This window comes from Ascaphus truei, chromosome 8 (genome assembly GCF_040206685.1).
Source record: "Ascaphus truei isolate aAscTru1 chromosome 8, aAscTru1.hap1, whole genome shotgun sequence".
NCBI lineage: Eukaryota > Metazoa > Chordata > Amphibia > Anura > Ascaphidae > Ascaphus > Ascaphus truei.
In genome coordinates this window covers 83,680,961-83,695,798 of record NC_134490.1, presented here as the reverse complement: position 1 = coordinate 83,695,798, position 14,838 = coordinate 83,680,961, and the positions used below count along the sequence as shown (strand labels likewise).

At 44.4% G+C, this 14,838-nt stretch overlaps 2 protein-coding genes across 2 annotated transcripts; both read right to left on the bottom strand.

Moving 5' to 3' along the window:
• Positions 1-1,013: 1,013 nt before the first annotated feature.
• On the bottom strand, positions 1,014-3,292 carry LOC142502073 (cholesterol 25-hydroxylase-like protein). Its single transcript, XM_075612883.1, has one exon. It carries the CDS (start codon positions 3,290-3,292, stop codon positions 2,462-2,464), a length of 831 nt encoding a protein of 276 aa, XP_075468998.1. The 3' UTR covers positions 1,014-2,461.
• A 6,364-nt stretch (positions 3,293-9,656) lies between these two features.
• LOC142502072 (cholesterol 25-hydroxylase-like protein) lies at positions 9,657-11,938 on the bottom strand. The gene has a single exon (XM_075612882.1). The coding sequence runs from the start codon at positions 11,935-11,937 to the stop codon at positions 11,107-11,109; it is 831 nt and encodes a 276-aa protein (XP_075468997.1). The 5' UTR covers position 11,938; the 3' UTR covers positions 9,657-11,106.
• Positions 11,939-14,838: the final 2,900 nt, after the last annotated feature.

Here is a 14,838-nt window from a genome sequence, read left to right as displayed (position 1 = left end):
CCTATTTTGATAACCTAGTTTTTTAGCAGGGGGTCTCTGGAGCTGAAACGTATTGATTTCAGGTCCAGGGACCCCCTGCTTTCCAAGTTACAGGCCCTGTTATGGGGTGCCGGTATCCCTCTGCTTTGGTTAAATTTCCGTTCACGTGGGCAGTGATGCGGAGAATTTAAACATGGCCCCTATGATACTGGCACCCCATAACGGGGCCTGTAACTCAGGAAGCAAGACCTGAAATCAATGCGGTTCAGCCCCGGAGACCCCCTGCTACAATAATGTTATTAAAATAAAAGCCCCAGGATTGCCTGACAGAGATGCGCATGGAGAGTGACTCTCGTCCTGCATGTCTCTTAAAGGCAGGTGGACATCGGTAGGATTCACACAGCGCAAGTTTCATTAAAATGCAGGGACTCCCGCTGTGTTAATCCGAAGGTCCATTACAGCCTGCTATGGACTATCTAGCATTGTGTCAACAAGATGGACACACTTTTTTGTCCCGTGATGCGGTCGACAACAGGCAGTTTCACCTGTAGATAGGGATATATTGCACGGAATTAAAACAAGGTTGTATTCTTGCTCCTCATGCCTCTGCGGTCTCTTTTAGTCAGGGGTTTGCTACTAACCAGTAGCACCTAACAATAAATACATTTTCCTCTTCCTATTCTCTCCCGGCTTGTCCATTGTTTTGTCCACGTTTTTGTCCCAGTTGTTTAGTCCAGGCTGCAAAACCAAAGTAATACAGTTGTTAAAACAACAACTGATTAACCTAAGAAGTAGACTCCCACTCCCCTCTTGATACATGGGATGCATTGTTGTTTGCACTGTGCTTGTTTTGTAGGTGGAAGAGTTTGGTAGGTACTGTAAACCCAATAGACATCTCACACACACCAAACACCACACACACCAAATAACACACTCTCCAAACACCCGAAACACATACATCAAACACCCCACACAGAGCAAACACTACACAAGATATTAAACATCAGTTAAAAAAAATATATTTTATTGTATCACTTAAATATTAAAATATACTGCACATTCATTGACATAGCCATGGCCTTTTCTGTTAGTCACAATAAAAAAATATGCTAAGATACAAATATATTTACAATTCTACATTCTGCATAATATACGTATGACCCATCTCCATCTAGGGAGACAGATAGCTTGGTACACAGTACACTTTTCATTCTGCAATTGGATGGCTCAGACTTCTGGTACAAATGTATCTAATGATTTGAAATGCTTACACGGTTATCGCTTGCAGCTATGACAAGGTCATATTCTCACATGTTCATGGAAATGATTGGCAGGATATCACAGCAATGAAAGCCACTTTGGTAGGAAAATGGTTAAAAAAAAAAAAAGACACTAAAAACCTTGCATAATTTGCCTCCTGAACCCTGTGTCAACATGGTAGGTTGATGCAATAAATACATTTATTCACATACTTGAAACCCATCGATACAGTATATTTACATCTTCCATCGTGACTGTTTTATTACATCTACCCCACACATTATCTTTAATTTCACAATTTTCCGTGTACATCTATAAGTAGAAGCCCACAAGTTTTCAAAATAAATTATTAATCATACCATCTCGTTTGTAGACAAATATATTTAAAAAAATAAATGCAATGGATGCGAGAAAGTACAAAATATAAATATCTAAATAAGATTAGACCTCTATGGTAACAGGTAACACATACTATACTGTAAGTAGGTAATACCCAGAACATAGTTCACAATGTTCTGTTCCCCAGTGGAATGTCTACAAAAAATCATAGTTGCAAGAACTGAATTGCCGCAGAATTTGGCTGATTAGTGCTTCAATATGTGACAATTTGGGTACTAGCAACAGTGATTTAAATAGTAAATAAAGTATCATTTTACATAGCAAAACACTGTAAAAAATATATCTACTTGTTGGGTAGAAATGATACATTTAGACGTTATCAATTTGAAACGCATATGTAAACAAGTTCAGTAGTTGTGTTAAAATATGTTGACGCTTGTACCTTTCATGTAGCACATTTAACAAATACACAACAAATAATTGAAGTAGCTGTGATTAAAACTACACACAGTGCAGAAGTAGGAATATATTCATCTATTTTTGTACAAAATATTTTGATCTGTCCATTTTTTTTATAACTTCGTTTTTTCATACAATCAAATATATAATTTTGTTGCGGTAAGGTAAGTTTGTTCCCTTATAGTCACTATATTCCGTGCAGTTTGTTACAATAAATAACACACGATATGTGCTTCACAAAAGCACATGAAAGGCTTGAAAAACAGAACATTTTAAGGTGCAATGAAGCAATGTACAGTGCCACAAGGTTCCTGCCTTGCATTCCAACATGATGCTAAGGAGCAGTCTCTTCTTCACTTCCTTGGCAGTGCAAAATAGACCTTTCAGTGTGGAAGACAACATCTTGGCATAAATAGCAAACATATTATTTCTTAGTCCGTTGATGAGCATGTGTCCTGAACAGTTTATCCCAATGGGTAAAATAAGGTGCATAGTTGGAAATGAACTTCTGGTGATGCAGATCATGGTGTCCTGGACCCCCACATAATCCAAATGGAATCAGTCTGTGAGTAGACCAAGGAAAATCATAGCCACAGTGATCTTCCACAGATAGGTAGATATTGACGATGAAGAAAGCCATCTCTGTCATTGGATGGGACCCCAAAATCATGGGGCTAACAGCAGCAAAGAATCCCAGGCACAGCATCTCCCACGCGCTGGAATACTGAGTGGCCAGAGCGAAGGTCGAGGTATAGTGGTGATGGAACTTGTGAAATGTCTTGTACAGCCATGGGACCTTGTGATGCAGCACATGCCAGATGAAATACTCGAAATCAAAGAGAAGCAGGCAAGCGATGACATCCAGGAGCAGGCGATGCAGCTGTGGTGCCACAAGTGGTAAATGCACCGGTCTCCAATACCAGTAGGCAACAGACATTGGGAATACAAACACCAGGTGACTGTACACAGTGTGAGCCAAGCAGGTCATCACCATCTGCATAGTGGGATCTGTCTGTGGCTGGACCTGGTATTTCTTTAAAGCTGGTATGTGTGGCGTTAAAAAGTCCAGTATCAGAAAAGGAAGGCAGAAAGCCACATAGACAATGAACGAGAAAATCACTGGATAGAAAGGGGACTTGATCCATTGTTCCTGTGATCGGACATAGTCCCAGATGGGCTGCAGAATGGGAGAGTCCAGCTCTCCTCCTCCGCTGCTGAAGCTGAGGAACACAGACATGTGCTCGCTGCTGTTCATGGTGATTAATGACTGGAATGCAGCATCCGATTCCAGCCTGACATTTATTTGCTGGCCAGTTCCTCGCCACGCCCTCCTCCCCCTCTCTCTCCCACACCTTCCAAGCCCCGGAATTTCCCACTCCATTTCAATACGCAAGTGATGAAAGAAAAGTGAATCCGGTCTTACAGCCTTTATTTTATATAAACCTATAATCTAAAGTGTTGCTTAATATTGATGAACTTCTCTGCTAGTGCTATATGGGATTGCTGTATTTTAAAATCTGAATGTACTAAACTCAATTATGAGTCACAGTGATATCCTATTAGGTGTTAGGATTTTATACCGATGTGACATAGTGTAACGTCTCATTTTTTGCCTCTACTTCATGCCTTTTACATAGCTATCTTTAAATGATTTGTTTTTGTGACAAAATAACCAAATGTTCTTTGTATCTTAAGAAAGTAAAGTGCACTTTATAACTGTAGTCCAGACCATCATAAAATGAGTTACTGAAAGATAATATTGGTAAAATTTAACATCTCGTAGTATTAAAGTAGTTACTTGACGATAGATTTCTTATTTGAAGCAAAGTTTAACAGAAAAAAGGAAAATAGCGCCACCCAGTGGAATAATTCTTATTATTATAGGTTTCCTGTTATGAGTCGAGTTCTCAGTAGATGATTCAGAGCTACTTGTTTTAATTTTAAAAAAATCCCCATCTCAAGTACAGTATAAAAAACACCAAATACTGCATGACAGCATAATTGTTGTAAGCATGTACAGGTCTGTTTAATGAGAAAAAAATACTCACATTTACAATCAGTGCCGGATTACCTAATAGACATAGAGGCCCCCAAGGTTAGGAGCCCCCCCATCCCTTAGGTGACTCATATATATAGTCAGTTTTATTAAAGAAAAAATAATAAATAACTGAGGTTAGGAGGCCCTTGTAGGTGACTGTTACATAGTCAGTATTATTGAATGCAAAAAAAAGAATAAATTAAATGAATAAATAAGTAAAAATAAATCTTATTCTAAAGATTTATAATACAGTAATGAATGCAGAATCTCTGCATGTAATTTTGACACCTGATTCAACTGGTGCAGGTCACTTTGGCCATACACTGCTCGTCCCGGGCGCGTTTGAAGCCATGATGTACCATACAGCAGGGGAGTGCAATCTTTTCCCCTTGCGCCCCCCTTCTGGCACACGTGACGCCATGTGCTCCATCGCGTGCACCCACTATATCCGAGGCCTATCGCGGCCACACAGCCCAGACGGCTCTCTCTCACGGTCCCGTATATCCATTTAGACCTTCATATAGGTACATTTTATGCATAGTTACAGTGGAGGGATCTGCGTAGTGAATCCACCATGGAGTCGCTCTTTTTCGTCAACTATGGGTTTCACCCATCTTCACTACCCATCGCCACACCCACATCTGAGGTGCGGCAGCAGACGATAGAATTCTTTGGTTACAAACTTCTTGGAAGAGAATACAAGAGAATCTTAGGAGGGCAACGTCCAGACAGAAAACACAAGCGGACCGTCATCGACACAGAGGATTCAAGAATACAGTCCGGGAGACAAGGTGTGGTTGTCATCCAAAAGTATTCGACTCAAGGTTCCTACTCTCAAATTGGCACCGAGGTTCAAGATCAAGAAGATCAATCAGGTGGCATACCGCCTGCGCCTTCCTTCCTCTATGAAGATTCCGCCGGTGTTCCATGTCTCTCTGCTGAAGCCGGCTATCCAGGATCCTCGTTTCCCCGACTCGTCCTCGTCTCTGACTCCTCTCCTCGTACAGGGCCAACAGGAGTTCGAGGTACAATCATCTTTGACTCCAGGATCTCTAGGGGAGCTCTCCTGTATCTGGTACACTGGAGGGGATTTGGACCCGAGGAATGTTCCTGGATCCCTCAGCACTGTCTACACGCCTGCAGGCTTGTCCGGCTCTTCCACACTAAATACCCGAACAAGCCTTCCTTGAATCGCCCGGTGTTCACTCCAAAGGGGGGGGGGGGCATTGTCAGGATCGGTGATCCATGGTGTACTCAGCGCGTCTGCCACATACCTCAAACCACGATCGGGTATTCTGCTACTCCTGCCGCTGGTGACGCTCTTCTCACCCCTGCCGGTACCAGACCCATATTAGGGGCGCACATGCATCATGCGCTGTTAGTAATACAGCTCCTTCTGGGCCTGCCTCCAGATTGCCCCCACGCGGTGATGTCACCGGCACGCAACACACACACGCAGTGCGCGGGCAGCGTGTGTACATGCCGCACCCCCTCTGCTCATCAGGGCTACTGCCCACACCTAAAGCTTTCATTCCTACAGCCAACCACAGCCTGGTTTACTGACAGGTCCCATCAGCCTGTCCCTCATTGGTTATTACTCTTATATATGCTCAGCCTGCCCTCTGGCACACTGGCTGAGCATAAACACTCCTATGCGCGCAGTGTTCATCGCTCTCCATGCCTCCAGAGAGAAACCTTGTCAATTTGTTGTCTTGTCTTGCCTGACCCTGCCTGTTCTCTGGAGTCCGCTCTTCTGTATTCCTGACTCCAGCTTACCTCGACGATCCGCACCTCTCCAACCCTGACTATGGCAAAGTACTTGCAATGATCCGCACCTCTCCAATCCAGACCCCGGCAAGTACCTCTGACTATCCTGACCTCTCCAACCCCGACCCGGCTACCTCGACCAATCTACACTCCAGACGCGCCCTCATGTCAGGAGGTTGGTGTTATATCAATCCCCACCTCAGTCCCGCGGTCACACCTTGTTTGTGGTGAGCACTTCGTTACAGTCTATCACCTCTCTGATTCTCACCGTTGATTTCACACATACATCCCTGTTTAATAGTTTACACAATTACATATTTCAGCCACAAAAATTAAGCGACAAATGAAGGGACAACAGGTTTTATTACATTATTTAATTAAAAAAACGAGATCTGCAATTTCGAATGAAGATCCCAGGGAACATCTTACACCAAGAGGAGATGGAATGTCCACTTCTAATACTGCACAAATCCGAGATGAAGATTCAGCAGCTGGAATGAGGATCCTGGAAAACATCTAACACCAAGAGATGATGAAATATTAGCTTCCAATACAAGAGATGAAGATCGAGCAGCTACTCTTCCTGATTGCTGGGATATGAAGCAAGTCGAGGAATTCCAGAAAAAATATGATGGTTTGTCTGTTTGCAACAAGAAACTGGGTTGTGATCACTGCGCCAAATTTGATTCCGTAAACATGAAAGGAATTCATGTATCGCAGGAACGGAAAGGCTGCAGTATTGGAGCATCAGGAAAAAATAAAGTCGTCCAGCGAGCTTGTCTCTGGAAAAAAATGAATGAACACTTTTAATCACAGGCACACCATATGTGTGTGGCACAACTGAAATGTCGTACTGGTGCTGTAATTAAAAAATGCATAGATAAAATTAACCAAAAATATATCGGCTCTACATGTAAAGTCTACAATACAGTTTACAGCTTAGCAAAAAGAAACAGGCCATTTTCTGACATTGAAGGTCGAACTGCAAGTAAAACATGGTTTGGATATGGGAGTGGGAGGCCATACTCGGAAAACTGCTGTCAAAATAGTTGATCACATTGCAAGAGAAATTAAAAAATATATATTTACTAAAATAATAGACAAACAAATTAAAAATGTGTGTCATCATTGATGAAGCCTCAACCATCTTATACTATATTTGTGAAAGCACTGTATGCCTGTCTGGATGTCCTGTGTCCCTAGGGGAAATCTCATTGGTCCCTTGGCTCGCCCGCCCCTGCACACCTCTCATTGGCCTGAGGCGGAGTGACGGGCCAAAGAAGAGAGAGACACACACACATGCACGCACGCACGCCCGCTCACTCAACCCTAGAGACGCTGACGAGACGCTCACCAGGACACCAAAAGCAAGTACAACACTCCCCCCCCCACCCACTATCACCCCTCTGGCCCTCCTCAATGGCTAGCCGCCCTTGACCACCCACCCTCCGCCCTTCCCGGCACTGAACCACCCCCTATCACCACTACGGCCCCTTTGCTACGCTCTTACCCCACGCGGCACTTTCTGCCGCGTGTCCTCGAAAATGAGCAAGATCTCCCCCCCCCCAACAACACCCTCGATCAGCACACTTACCCTACACCGCCAACGCCGGACCTCAAACACGACGCTAACACCCCCCCCCCTCGCCACTCCGCATGCTGCCGCGGGCCAGACCGAGCAGCCGCTCACACCCTCAACCCCCTCTCGCCACTCTGCATGCCGCCGTGGGCCAGACCGAGCAGCCGCTCACACCCCCAACCCCCTCTCGCCACTCCGCATGCTGCCGCGGGCCAGACCGAGCAAATGCTCACACCCCCAACCCCCTCTCGCCACTCCACATGCCGCCGCGGCCCATCACAAAAAGACCACTCCCCACTGTCAGCAATCATGCACACACGAAATCAGTTTACTGAACAAATCACAACATGCTCAACGTGGAACAGCTTTCACCCCCACCCTCTCTTTGCCCCCCCCACCCCTCTCTTTGCCCCCCCAGCCCTCTATTTGCCCCCTCACCCCTCTCTTTGCCCCCACCCCTCTCTTTGCCCCCTCCCTGCCCTTTGCCCCCTCCCTGCCCTTTGCCCCCCTGCCATTTGCCCCATCTGCCCCTCCCTGCCCTTTTCCCCCCTGCCCCTCCCTGCCTTTTGCCCCCCCGCCCCTCCCTGCCCTTTACCCCCCCTGCCCCTCCCTGCCCTTTGCCCCCCCTGCCCCTCCCTGCCCTTTGCCCCCCCTGCCCCTCCCTGCCCTTTGCCCCCCTGCCCCTCCCTGCCCTTTGCCCCCCGCCTTTCCACGCCCCCCCGCCTTTCCACGCCCACTGCCTTTCCACGCCCCCCGCGCCTTTCCACGCCCCCCCGCCTTTCCACGCCCCCTGCCCTTCCACGCCCGGCCAACGCCGGGTATCAGCTAGTATCTAATAAAGCAGATTGAAATATAAAAATAAGCTATTAATACTTCTCTATTTTTATGATGCATATAAGTACTGTGTATATTTTCTACTTAAATGAGCTGGTATAAATATACCCACTGCTCATATAGGAACTGATGACCTGTATTGTATGGGGATATGAAGATAAGGTAGTTATGGGGTTAATGCTTTCATTGCAATAGTGGCTACTACAGCTGAGGTAATTAAGGGGTTAACCACTCCCACAACCTTCCCAGTAGGCCTAACCACCCACCCTGGGGCAACTACCTCATTCACACCCCCTCTATGTCCAATAAGCCAGGTAGTATGGCTTAACCCCTTAATTGCCTTAGTGGTTACCCACTAAGGTAATGAAGCTGCTTTTAGCCTATTTTGATAACCTAGTTTTTTTAGCAGGGGGTCTCTGGAGCTGAAACGTATTGATTTCAGGTCCAGGGACCCCCTGCTTTCCAAGTTACAGGCCCTGTTATGGGGTGCCGGTATCCCTCTGCTTTGGTTAAATTTCCGTTCACGTGGGCAGTGATGCGGAGAATTTAAACATGGCCGCTATGATACTGGCACCCCATAACGGGGCCTGTAACTCAGGAAGCAAGACCTGAAATCAATGCGGTTCAGCCCCGGAGACCCCCTGCTACAATAATGTTATTAAAATAAAAGCCCCAGGATTGCCTGATAGAGGTGCGCATGGAGAGTGACTCTCGTTCTACACGTCTCTTAAAGTCAGGTGGACCTCGGTAGGATTCACACAGCGCAAGTTTCATTAAAATGCAGGGACCCCCGCTGTGTTAATCCGAAGGTCCATTAAAGCCTGCTATGGACTATCTAGCATTGTGTCAACAAGATGGACACACTTTTTTGTCCCGTGATGCGGTCGACAACAGGCAGTTTCACCTGTAGATAGGGATATATTGCACGGAATTAAAACAAGGTTGTATTCTTGCTCCTCATGCCTCTGTGGTCTCTTTTAGTCAGGGGTTTGCTACTAACCAGTAGCACCTAACAATAAATACATTTTCCTCTTCCTATTCTCTCCCGGCTTGTTCGTTGTTTTGTCCCCGTTTTTGTCCCAGTTGTTTAGTCCAGGCTGCAAAACCAAAGTAATACAGTTGTTAAAACAACAACTGATTAACCTAAGAAGTAGACTCCCACTCCCCTCTTGATACATGGGATGCATTGTTGTTTGCACTGTGCTTGTTTTGTAGGTGGAAGAGTTTGGTAGGTACTGTAAACCCAATAGACATCTCACACACACCAAACACCACACACACCAAATAACACACTCTCCAAACACCCGACACACATACATCAAACACCCCACACAGAGCAAACACTACACAAGATATTAAACATCAGTTAAAAAAAATATATTTTATTGTATCACTTAAATATTAAAATATACTGCACATTCATTGACATAGCCATGGCCTTTTCTGTTAGTCACAATTAAAAAATATGCTAAGATACAAATATATTTACAATTCTACATTCTGCATAATAAACGTATGACCCATCTCCATCTAGGGAGACAGATAGCTTGGTACACAGTACACTTTTCATTCTGCAATTGGATGGCTCAGACTTCTGGTACAAATGTATCTAATGATTTGAAATGCTTACACGGTTATCGCTTGCAGCTATGACAAGGTCATATTCTCACATGTTCATGGAAATGATTGGCAGGATATCACAGCAATGAAGGCCACTTTGGTAGGAAAATGGTTAAAAAAAAAAAAAGACACTAAAAACCTTGCATAATTTGCCTCCTGAACCCTGTGTCAACATGGTAGCTTATAATAGGTTGATGCAATAAATACATTTATTCACATACTTGAAACCCATCGATACAGTATATTTATATCTTCCATCGTGACTGTTTTATTACATCTACCCCACACATTATCTTTAATTTCACAATTTTCCGTGTACATCTATAAGTAGAAGCCCACAAGTTTTCAAAATAAATTATTAATCATACCATCTCGTTTGTAGACAAATATATTTAAAAAAATAAATGCAATGGATGCGAGAAAGTACAAAATATAAATATCTAAATAAGATTAGACCTCTATGGTAACAGGTATCACATACTATACTGTAAGTAGGTAATACCCAGAACATAGTTCACAATGTTGTGTTCCCCAGTGGAATGTCTACAAAAAATCATAGTTGCAAGAACTGAATTGCCACAGTATTTGGCTGATTAGTGCTTCAATATGTGACAATTTGGGTACTAGCAACAGTGATTTAAATAGTAAATAAAGTATCATTTTACATAGCAAAACACTGTAAAAAATATATCTACTTGTTGGGTAGAAATGATACATTTAGACGTTATCAATTTGAAACGCATATGTAAACAAGTTCAGTAGTTGTGTTAAAATATGTTGACGCTTGTACCTTTCATGTAGCACATTTAACAAATACACAACAAATAATTGAAGTAGCTGTGATTAAAACTACACACAGTGCAGAAGTAGGAATATATTCATCTATTTTTGTACAAAATATTTTGATCTGTCCATTTTTTTTATAACTTCGTTTTTTCATACAATCAAATATATAATTTTGTTGCGGTAAGGTAAGTTTGTTCCCTTATAGTCACTATATTCCGTGCTGTTTGTTACAATAAATAACACACGATATGTGCTTCACAAAAGCACATGAAAGGCTTGAAAAACAGAACATTTTAAGGTGCAATGAAGCAATGTACAGTGCCACAAGGTTCCTGCCTTGCATTCCAACATGATGCTAAGGAGCAGTCTCTTCTTCACTTCCTTGGCAGTGCAAACTAGACCTTTCAGTGTGGAAGACAACATCTTGGCATAAATAGCAAACATATTATTTCTTAGTCCGTTGATGAGCATGTGTCCTGAACAGTTTATCCCAATGGGTAAAATAAGGTGCATAGTTGGAAATGAACTTCTGGTGATGCAGATCATGGTGTCCTGGACCCCCACATAATCCAAATGGAATCAGTCTGTGAGTAGACCAAGGAAAATCATAGCCACAGTGATCTTCCACAGATAGGTAGATATTGACGATGAAGAAAGCCATCTCTGTCATTGGATGGGACCCCAAAATCATGGGGCTAACAGCAGCAAAGAATCCCAGGCACAGCATCTCCCACGCGCTGGAATACTGAGTGGCCAGAGCGAAGGTCGAGGTATAGTGGTGATGGAACTTGTGAAATGTCTTGTACAGCCATGGGACCTTGTGATGCAGCACATGCCAGATGAAATACTCGAAATCAAAGAGAAGCAGGCAAGCGATGACATCCAGGAGCAGGCGATGCAGCTGTGGTGCCACAAGTGGTAAATGCACCGGTCTCCAATACCAGTAGGCAACAGACATTGGGAATACAAACACCAGGTGGCTGTACACAGTGTGAGCCAAGCAGGTCATCACCATCTGCATAGTGGGATCTGTCTGTGGCTGGACCTGGTATTTCTTTAAAGCTGGTATGTGTGGCGTTAAAAAGTCCAGTATCAGAAAAGGAAGGCAGAAAGCCACATAGACAATGAACGAGAAAATCACTGGATAGAAAGGGGACTTGATCCATTGTTCCTGTGATCGGACATAGTCCCAGATGGGCTGCAGAATGGGAGAGTCCAGCTCTCCTCCTCCGCTGCTGCAGCTGAGGAACACAGACATGTGCTCGCTGCTGTTCATGGTGATTAATGACTGGAATGCAGCATCCGATTCCAGCCTGACATTTATTTGCTGGCCAGTTCCTCGCCACGCCCTCCTCCCCCTTTCTCTCCCACACCTTGCAAGCCCCGGAATTTCCCACTCCATTTCAATACGCAAGTGATGAAAGAAAAGTGAATCCGGTCTTACAGCCTTTACATTTTATATAAACCTGTAATCTAAAGTGTTGCTTAATATTGATGAACTTCTCTGCTAGTGCTATATGGGATTGCTGTATTTTAAAATCTGAATGTACTAAACTCAATTATGAGTCACAGTGATATCCTATTAGGTGTTAGGATTTTATACCGATGTGACATAGTGTAACGTCTCATTTTTTGCCTCTACTTCATGCCTTTTACATAGCTATCTTTAAATGATTTGTTTTTGTGACAAAATAACCAAATGTTCTTTGTATCTTAAGAAAGTAAAGTGCACTTTATAACTGTAGTCCAGACCATCATAAAATGAGTTACTGAAAGATAATATTGGTAAAATTTAACATCTCGTAGTATTAAAGTAGTTACTTGACGATAGATTTCTTATTTGAAGCAAAGTTTAACAGAAAAAAGGAAAATAGCGCCACCCAGTGGAATAATTCTTATTATTATAGGTTTCCTGTTATGAGTCGAGTTCTCAGTAGATGATTCAGAGCTACTTGTTTTAATTTTAAAAAAATCCCCATCTCAAGTACAGTATAAAAAACACCAAATACTGCATGACAGCATAATTGTTGTAAGCATGTACAGGTCTGTTTAATGAGAAAAAAATACTCACATTTACAATCAGTGCCGGATTACCTAATAGACATAGAGGCCCCCAAGGTTAGGAGCCCCCCCATCCCTTAGGTGACTCATATATATAGTCAGTTTTATTAAAGAAAAAATAATAAATAACTGAGGTTAGGAGGCCCTTGTAGGTGACTGTTACATAGTCAGTATTATTGAATGCAAAAAAAAGAATAAATTAAATGAATAAATAAGTAAAAATAAATCTTATTCTAAAGATTTATAATACAGTAATGAATGCAGAATCTCTGCATGTAATTTTGACACCTGATTCAACTGGTGCAGGTCACTTTGGCCATACACTGCTCGTCCCGGGCGCGTTTGAAGCCATGATGTACCATACAGCAGGGGAGTGCAATCTTTTCCCCTTGCGCCCCCCTTCTGGCACACGTGACGCCATGTGCTCCATCGCGTGCACCCACTATATCCGAGGCCTATCGCGGCCACACAGCCCAGACGGCTCTCTCTCACGGTCCCGTATATCCATTTAGACCTTCATATAGGTACATTTTATGCATAGTTACAGTGGAGGGATCTGCGTAGTGAATCCACCATGGAGTCGCTCTTTTTCGTCAACTATGGGTTTCACCCATCTTCACTACCCATCGCCACACCCACATCTGAGGTGCGGCAGCAGACGATAGAATTCTTTGGTTACAAACTTCTTGGAAGAGAATACAAGAGAATCTTAGGAGGGCAACGTCCAGACAGAAAACACAAGCGGACCGTCATCGACACAGAGGATTCAAGAATACAGTCCGGGAGACAAGGTGTGGTTGTCATCCAAAAGTATTCGACTCAAGGTTCCTACTCTCAAATTGGCACCGAGGTTCAAGATCAAGAAGATCAATCAGGTGGCATACCGCCTGCGCCTTCCTTCCTCTATGAAGATTCCGCCGGTGTTCCATGTCTCTCTGCTGAAGCCGGCTATCCAGGATCCTCGTTTCCCCGACTCGTCCTCGTCTCTGACTCCTCTCCTCGTACAGGGCCAACAGGAGTTCGAGGTACAATCATCTTTGACTCCAGGATCTCTAGGGGAGCTCTCCTGTATCTGGTACACTGGAGGGGATTTGGACCCGAGGAATGTTCCTGGATCCCTCAGCACTGTCTACACGCCTGCAGGCTTGTCCGGCTCTTCCACACTAAATACCCGAACAAGCCTTCCTTGAATCGCCCGGTGTTCACTCCAAAGGGGGGGGGGGCATTGTCAGGATCGGTGATCCATGGTGTACTCAGCGCGTCTGCCACATACCTCAAACCACGATCGGGTATTCTGCTACTCCTGCCGCTGGTGACGCTCTTCTCACCCCTGCCGGTACCAGACCCATATTAGGGGCGCACATGCATCATGCGCTGTTAGTAATACAGCTCCTTCTGGGCCTGCCTCCAGATTGCCCCCACGCGGTGATGTCACCGGCACGCAACACACACACGCATTGCGTGGTCAGCGCATGTACATGCCGCACCTCCTCTGCTCATCAGGGCTACTGCCCACACCTAAAGCTTTCATTCCTACAGCCAACCACAGCCTGGTTTACTGACAGGTCCCATCAGCCTGTCCCTCATTGGTTATTACTCTTATATATGCTCAGCCTGCCCTCTGGCACACTGGCTGAGCATAAACACTCCTATGCGCGCAGAGTTCATCGCTCTCCATGCCTCCAGAGAGAAACCTTGTCAATTTGTTGTCCTGTCTTGCCTGACCCTGCCTGTTCTCTGGAGTCCGCTCTTCTGTATTCCTGACTCCAGCTTACCTCAACGATCCGCACCTCTCCAACCCTGACTATGGCAAAGTACTTGCAATGATCCGCACCTCTCCAATCCAGACCCCGGCAAGTACCTCTGACTATCCTGACCTCTCCAACCCCGACCCGGCTACCTCGACCAATCTACACTCCAGACGCGCCCTCATGTCAGGAGGTTGGTGTTACATCAATCCCCACCTCAGTCCCGCGGTCACGCCTTGTTTGTGGTGAGCACTTCGTTACAGTCTATCACCTCTCTGATTCTCACCGTTGATTTCACACATACATCCCTGTTTAATAGTTTACACAATTACATATTTCAGCCACAAAAATTAAGCGACAAATGAAGG

Bases quoted from the DNA above. Each gene is read 5' to 3' on its own strand.
- LOC142502073 (XM_075612883.1), bottom strand. From the start codon at position 3,292: ATGAACAGCAGCGAGCACATGTCTGTGTTCCTCAGCTTCAGCAGCGGA.
- LOC142502072 (XM_075612882.1), bottom strand. From the start codon at position 11,937: ATGAACAGCAGCGAGCACATGTCTGTGTTCCTCAGCTGCAGCAGCGGA.